The sequence below is a fragment of the Mastigoproctus giganteus genome, chromosome 1 (assembly GCF_048544385.1).
Source record: "Mastigoproctus giganteus isolate SK-2022 chromosome 1, ASM4854438v1, whole genome shotgun sequence".
Classification (NCBI taxonomy): Eukaryota; Metazoa; Arthropoda; class Arachnida; order Uropygi; family Thelyphonidae; genus Mastigoproctus; species Mastigoproctus giganteus.
Genome location: NC_143575.1, coordinates 204,913,409 through 204,921,639, shown reverse-complemented (window position 1 = coordinate 204,921,639; position 8,231 = coordinate 204,913,409). Strand labels below are relative to the sequence as shown.

At 39.7% G+C, this 8,231-nt stretch overlaps 1 protein-coding gene across 1 annotated transcript; it reads right to left on the bottom strand.

Annotated features, from left to right (window-relative positions):
• Nucleotides 1–5,471: 5,471 nt before the first annotated feature.
• Nucleotides 5,472–7,976, bottom strand: LOC150091462 (uncharacterized). Its single transcript, XM_090368515.1, has 2 exons — nt 7,930–7,976; nt 5,472–5,816 (listed from the first exon to the last, which is right to left on the bottom strand). Exons 1-2 carry the CDS (start codon nt 7,939–7,941, stop codon nt 5,472–5,474), a joined length of 357 nt encoding a protein of 118 aa, XP_090224641.1. The 5' UTR covers nt 7,942–7,976.
• Nucleotides 7,977–8,231: the final 255 nt, after the last annotated feature.

Here is an 8,231-nt window from a genome sequence, read left to right as displayed (position 1 = left end):
ACGTCAGCGAAAGGTTGATGTTAGAGGTGAGCACCGGGTCCAACGACTCGTACAGGCATAGCACTGTTCAAGAGTTGACTATCCAATACAACATGAGCCAACCAGGAACAATATCTGGCATGACCATGCATCGCACCTATGTGCTATTGAAATTGCAATGTCTCCGCATCGAAACTAAGAAACAAATCAATGTCATGGTGTGGATTTCACCACACCCACCATTAAAACCGACCTCCTCTGACGTATTCATCTTCCAGGAAGTTTTTCAGACAGGTTTTTCTCATCCAAGTTCTCGGATATAATTAAAGTCATTGATGATTAACGGCCTTCCTGAAAATCTGCAATTCAAGAACATTCAAGGAGTAGAATGACGAATGATGGAATCAGCGTTCCTTCGAAGCCTCGTTAAATATCTTAATGGGGTAAAAATTCTAACTACAAAAGATAATGTAATTAACTTATTTCCTACCAAAGATATCGTAAAGAACAGGACCAAGTTCCCTAGTTTGGAGCAACAAGGTCACTGCAGTGAGATCTTTATTTAATTAACTTCTAATTGGATAGTTCCTAAGTTTTCTCGGTGATGTAGAGCTTAAGTAGTCAGACCGCGAGCTCTGGTTCCCTACAACAGACTCCCTTAATGGGTGTAGTTACGAGTGATGTCCATTTACGACCAGCAGACTGCACTGAAAAGTTTCGCTGCAGAAAATATAACAGAGCAGTGTCGAGATCGAAACCTCGAGCTTCGTCTCTTCCATTCTCCTTGGACAGAATTTTTTCCCTTGACTCCTAATAAGGCAAAACAGCAAAGTTTGGTTGAATGATTCTGTTTAACATAAGGTTACAGTCAAGTTCACAGATGGATAACTATGGAAAGGGAAATTTAGAAGCAGAATTCGATCGCCTTTATTGGAAAACTATTTAACAAGGCAGTTAATTTTCCTCATTAGCGAAAAATCACCTCTTCTTAATGAAGCTAGAAGTCGGAACTGAAAACGATAATACGAGTTTCAGGACTAATGTTTCTGGTTAGTTCAACCAAAGTAATTTCAGTATGTGGGATTACTAATGCGAGGACCGTTTTAAGATAAGGCGATCGCTTTCAAACATAAAAGCAGTGTCTTCTACACTAGTGATATCGCACGAACAAAGACATATGTAACGGCTTCCTTGTTGTAGGACAAGGAAGACTATTGTTGACAACAGGTGGCTAAACCAAGATGGCTACCCTGTTTGAAACGTATAAATGAAGGCGACAAAATTATTCGATTTTTGCGTGACAAAAGATGTTCCAAAAGTGATGGTCAAGAAACAGTTCAAATACTACGACCTGCACACGGCTGTGGTTACAACGTTAGGGATGTTTCTACTGTTCAATTACAATTCTGATCGTGCTCCTTCTGATTTAGGTGTTCGGATCTTAAAAAAGCTGTCAGGGAACCGATTTGATGAAGAAATTAAGCGACGCTTTGAAATTCTGAAGAATGAGAACGTCCCTAAATTTTAGAATAGGTGTGGCAGCACTCGTGACAGGGGAACGCATCCCCTGTGACGATGAAAGACTTTTCGCCTCGCTTAAAACATTGAATTAACAAACCAGTTTTTGGCCCTTAGAATCTCGTCTTCTGATACGAAGATCCACACTGATAGTCACGTGCAGTTAGTGCTAGTGGTATCCATACAGACTCCGAACTTTTCTCAGTAGAGTAAAGCGCAATATTATAAGTTCCTCTTTGGAAAACACTTCGGCCAAAAAACCACGACTTGGATCATTTTCTTTCGCAACTTGAACAGCATATAAATCCCTTCTTTCTAACAAAAATGAAAGAGGATTTCATTGAAATAAGGAAAAAAATTGTTTACCAGCTTTGAAAGGAGGGTGTCTTATGTCTATATTGCATTATGAAACTTAGATTTTACTGCGTTTTCAGACGCACAAATTTTCTTACGTCCACTTATAAAAGTTTCTCTTAGGCGGTTCAGTGTTGGAAAGAGAACGTGACCTGTATCGATGTGGCTGTTCGGTGAAGTTTAAATGCACGCGCTGTTCTCTTGCTACGATAATAAACACGGTACGCCCATGGCCGTTCTTTAAAAATACTAATGTAGTAAAGGTTCCTCGTGAGAAAACATTTCTTAAGAGCCCCGCAGTCCTCTAAAAGTAGCGAACAGTGATGGTGCATCTTCACAAAACATGCCCCCAGAGGGTGTTTTTAGGTAAAGCAACACATGCATACAGAGCACGCTTGTTAAAAGGTCAGGCAAGCGAGAGCTAGTTGCTCTCGATACGTGTTCTTTTCTCGGAAAAGTTTTACTTCGAAGAGGTACAGAAAAAAAAAAAATAGGCTTCCAGGAAAGGTCCCGAGGAACAAGTAAGGCCTAATTGTTCACAGATGTAGTAAACAGACCATATTTTATCAACAAGCAATACCTTTGATGATCATCTCTCTTATTCGCCGAAAATAAATTTCAGCTAACAGAAGATAAATGCGTTAAACGAGTTCTGGAATGATTCCTCCACCCCACAAAAGAATGCACGAGGCTTGCAAGTGATCCGAAAATAACTTTTTCCATGTAGGATGGCTCTTTCACGTCCCTCGAAGTTAAAGGACTTTTTATACGAAAGTTAGCGCACTTCCCTACATGGGCATAATTTTTGTTTTGTTAATTAAAAATAGTTTCTATGCTTTCTCAGAAACTGAGTGCGCCGACTAGGCTCGCTCTGTACAAAATATCACGTGTTTCATTCGTACTATCTTTTCTTTGTTGCAATTAACCTCTAAAGGGTTAATTGCAGCCATTATCAACCACTGCAGGATGCAAGCCTCCTCAACAATTCATGTTAAGGGAAATGGACCATAATCTGCCACGCTGGTCGGCCGCACTTAGCAGTAATGGACTTGAACCCCGTTCTACTCAAAGAGCGGGTGCTGCTGCACTCTTTCTCCTGACCACTCGGGCTGAGCAATTTAACCTTTAGTTGCCAATAACTTCAGCTCTTACGCGCAGTTTTCCAAAAGACCCGGATGGTAGTTGTATAGGTCACCGTCGAGGTACGTGTCTTCTTTCTACAATCTCAGTCGCTACATTTGAGAGTGAATGCAAATATTTAGTGCACATTTTGACTAATACAGTCAAACCACCCAGGTCTGGCAACCCACTTTCCGTACGAATTGGATGTACACGTTGGAAATCTGAGCCATAAATGCGTACCGTGCTTCCACAACCAAGAACTCGGGTCATAGATATTGCAATTTTTGAAGATTAGCCATGGAGTGAAGCCAATCCAAGATAGTGGCCTAGCTTCGTGTACGAACAAACTTTAAGACTGCAGCTTATAAACAAAAACACTCTTCCATTCAGTTGTCATGTAAGACAGCTGACACTGGGCTTTTCTCTTTCAGAGACTACACACTATTTTAGAAGGAGAAAATAAGTTTGCCTGTACTGTAACTCTACCAGGTACTGTCTTTGTACACAAACTTAGTATTCTTTGCTTTTCTTTTTATAACTATAAAAAGCGCCCGAAGTGTGGACAATTCCAAGGTCCGCTCAACCATACGAGTTCGGTACATATCACTGAAGTTTATGCAATGGAACGGTTGTACAAGTAGAGCAGTCTCATTCATACATAGTAATGAACTTAAATTTAACGCCATGCGCATGGATTGTGTTGTGGAAACTTAGTTGGTTTCGTATTCCATTAATTTTAAATGGCAATCGCCGCTAGAATGCAACTTAGAATAGGCCATTCCAGTTTAAGCCTGTCTGAAAGATCGATCAACATGTCGAATCAAGTTTGGGTTAAATTTAGAATGGGAGGCTCAATCCCCTGCATCTTTTGGAGTACAAATGGTGGGGAGGTCTAGCTCCGCCGCCGATTCGCAAAATCTATTCTTGCGAGTAATATTTTCGCTTTATTCGTGAAAGGTTATAGAAAAGTGGGTTTTTAATAGCTTCCATTCTCGTTTAGTCAAAAAAAAAGTAACACCACTAATTCGAGCAAAAGAGTGCAGCCGTAGATAATATTGTACACAAAAGATCACCAAACCGTTCTTCGCTCGAATCAGGGGCGTAAACTAACATAACTTTTAACTGGGTGCGAAGAGAATCGAAATCTTGATTCTACTAAAACCATAGTGAGTTTACGGGCCTGATAGTATTCTTGCGGGGTGTAGTCGTTTGAGAAAACGACTTCTCTGTAACGCAAAATCGTAGCGATTAGCAGTCTATGTAAGCAACTGGTGGGCAGAACCATACTTCATGGAATTGCGCCTCATTCTAAAGGTTAACCAAAGATTGAATCAGAATTAAAGGAGCTTTCCCAGCTCACTGGACTGTTTGCTAACCTAAGCAACTAGCCACGAGTCTCCCACCTGTTGGAAGTTTCATGCTCTCGAGCTTTTAAATCACCAACTCTTCCTAGAAGAGGGAAAGCAAAGCATACGTCAATACTTTTGGATCCTTTCAAATGACAGGATCTTTTTCGGCGTTATCACAGTGGAAGTAATTAAATCACTGTTAGTGTGGCTCAGGGTTCATTAATCTTGAACTCTTAGTATCAGGGGTAGGTAGTTCTAGTAACCCTCCAGTTAAATTCCGCCTGAAAGCCCCACTAATTCCTTGAAACTAACATTCTTACGCGCTTGTCACTGCGTATTCTAACAGTGGCTGAAGTTTAAATACAGGACGATAAATTTTACCACACGATAGCTCGTGTGGAGCTTTCCATCCAGTCCATGAACTTCGTTACAGTATTATTTTATCACCCAGCTCTAGAAAATTAGTACGATAAAAATTTGTTGAAATCCCGGTTATAAAACTATAGGAATAACTTCAATCCGTTATGAAATTGTTTCGGGCTATTGAAACAACTAAGTTTCGTTATATTCAGTCAATACAGACCAAAATGTCAAACTGAATTATTAGTAGCCACATGATAATTGAGGGCTTAGAACCACGAAATCTCTGCAGCTCTTCGTAATTGGGAGGGAGGGGGGGGGACAACGAATTATACGGAATCTAGCATCTTCCAGCGAAAAGCTTGGCCAAACAGAATTATTGTCAAAGTTCAGCTAGAGACATTCTATTTTCCCCACGATTTAATCGAGTTTTAATTCAGCCTACAAGGGTAAAGACCTCAGCGAAATAAACAGAAATCCTTCACCAAGAAGATTAGGGACTTCCCTAAACTAATTTATTGTTTCAAGGAAACTCATTTTAGGTACTGGAGTATTTTCCATGAACTCTTACTGCTGCATTAAGTAGCTTTTTACCAAACTTGTCCAACTTTTAGATTCAATTGTTTTACCATTAGGCTTAATTTCGTTAGGTATGGATAATTCGAATATTTATTAAATAGAGTAAGACAAACGTAGTTTATTTAAGTCTTTACAAAAGAACTATAGTCATTAAAAAAAAAAAGTCACCGACATTGTTTTAAATGAAACTTTAAAAATATTCCTTCCATCTCAGCGAAGGATCTTCTTCATAAACAAAATTGCTTTCTTCGCTGCAAGAAGTTTCACTGAATGTGTCCCAAGGCTACGAGAAGTGGGAGACCGGCGATATCTTGCATGGTGTGAGACTACTAGATGGGGGAACAGTTCATCTCTCCGATATCCTCCGTAATACGAGCCCACCGGATCGTCCTCAATATGTTCGTAGTATCCTGTAATTCTGTCGCCATCTGGATGGGCAAAATGGTTGCCATAGTAATGACCATTGTAGTGCATTACTGCGAAGTATGGTGGGCGTTGTCTGTAGGGATCTGCTTTGGTAACTTCGAGCATCGCCAGCACCAGCAGAATCAGCTGCTGCAAGAAAAGCATCAAAGAAAACAATTTAGGCAGAGTTCTCCAACGATGTGATTTGAATTTAAAATTTATATAGTGACAGGCTCAAATCAGACTGACAGGCTCAAGAAGTTTTACTTATTTGTCTAGTAGAGGAATACGTTTATTCAGCTAGGATCGGATCGTGTTTTATCGATAGGTTTCTTTGTGTAGACATGCGTACGTGGAGAGAATAGACTACAATTGAAGTCGTTCCTCGTGACGTTAAGGTCCTATGTTGACGAGGAGTGAATAAGTACCGAGCAGAGACGGCAGTGTCAAATGTCCTCAGGCACTTTTGGAAGTGAGGGTCAGAAAGACTGGCTAGTTTTGATACGAAAGTAATACAAAACTCCATTCGTGATTTATAGAGAAAAAAGGAACTGGACAATTCCCGAATTAAAGCACAACGAATGTTGGTTGAAATGCTGATAGGACAGTTAAGCTAACGTTCGCCTTTTTTTCGGTTATTAACTCGAAGTTTACTTTTCAGCAAAGCGAGGTCACGACAGGTTAAATAAACTAAATTTATTACCCTCTCAAAGAACGAAGTCCGAAATTTCGTCTCTCGCATGAAAAAAAACCCATCCGACTCGTTTCCAAAAAACCAAAGAAGACAATCATTGATGGTTCGTACATTGATATCGCTACCTTCACTTAGTATTCTGGAAGTTTTCAGCGATTCTCTTTCAAATAAGAGATTAATATATAGTAGTAGTGAACTAAATTAAAAAATAAGGATCGTGTCACACTACATGAGGAATGCAGTAATACGGTTCTTTAGATAAGAGCTGGAAACGGATACAGGAGAGTTGTCTTGAATGTTATAGACAAAATTACTATTTAAAACCAATTTTTCAGAAAAAAATTGGTCGATTTGGCTGGTCTCAGGAATGGACAGATGCTCAGTCCTGGTTTCGATGGCAGAATGCTTGCTATTATAGGCCGATTAGTTTAGTACTGCGTACTACTAGGAAATTGGTCAGTTGGCAAAGCAGCAGGTTACCATGCTCAGTCGTTTCCTTCCAACTAAGGGTGCAGCGTTGAGGACAGCAAAACTAACCCTCGTAGTCTATGGTTCCTATACATACGTAGGAGGAATACTTTTCGCTGGCATTCCACGAATCTTGGGAGAAGAACCGTAACTCCAGGGAGGGGAAGCAGAATGTATAGAAGCCATTTACTGTAAAACAGTCATTCAAGTGACAGCCATCCGCGAACTGGATTATGGTCCCGCTTAATCTCAAAATAAGCTTCCATTTCTGAATTTTTTTAGAAGCGAACTTCGCTACAACTGGGCGAAGCTTAACCTCCGCTCCCCCCTCCCCATGAATTTCAAATTACACCATAAAACTTTTGTACTACAATTCTCCACGGAAAAATTTTAAAAAGAAAGGGTTTTGTTAAATTAAAATGCCCAAACTGCACTCTCCTTTTGCTTTGCGGTTATTTTATTCGCTGCGAGGAAAGTAACCGTTTTATTTCGGTTCTCCATTTATGCTCTTTACAGCTAGCCACGCGATTAACCCCAAGTACGATGATCGCTTAAGCTACCACAAGTACTTGAGGATTGAGAGTTGGCCGTGGGACTACTGAATGCAGGTCATAGAAGTGCAGTGGTCTCTGTTAGAAGTTTTATAACAGATAGGACACCATTACAGTTTAGTTCTCTTAGAAGGAAGGGAAAGATCAACAACAATCGAATTAATTGTAGCGTAACCAATAATTCTTACAAGATCCTATAGATTGCAATGCAAATTAAACCCTAAGAGTAATTTGCAATTATCAGCTTCTTATGTAAAGGCAATTTCGTTGCTTTTCATTTATCAGGTTAGCTAAAGTACTCCAAAAAGTATATTACTTCAAAACTTAAACAAAACTCATTAACCACAGGCCGAATAATTTGTTCTAAAGCATACACTTGCAACTATCAATTGGGATAAATCTATTGATAATTGCTGTACCGGACATGTGTGGCAATAAAAAAACATATACTATCCAATCGGGATCACCTAAACGATTCATTTAGTATTTGCACACGATTAAGATATTCAACAGAACATCGAGACAGTTATAAATTCTTAAAATCACTCACCAGTCTGTTCATTGTGATAACCCACCACACGTCAAAGAGAACACAATAACAACTTCAAAACTCTGAACACCGGAGGATAAAAAATGAACTGTGTGCCACAGTATATATGCAGGTTTAGGAGTGACGTCACATAGCCCTTTTATGATGCATTATAGTGTAGGGGGGAGCAATAATAGCTGTCTAGAGCCACGTCGCAGTACAAGAAAGCACTTCATATAAACGTTTCTTAATAAAGCATAAAGATTGTACATTAAACATTCATACGACTGGTTGATTGTCGTTTTAAATTGTATGCCAACGCT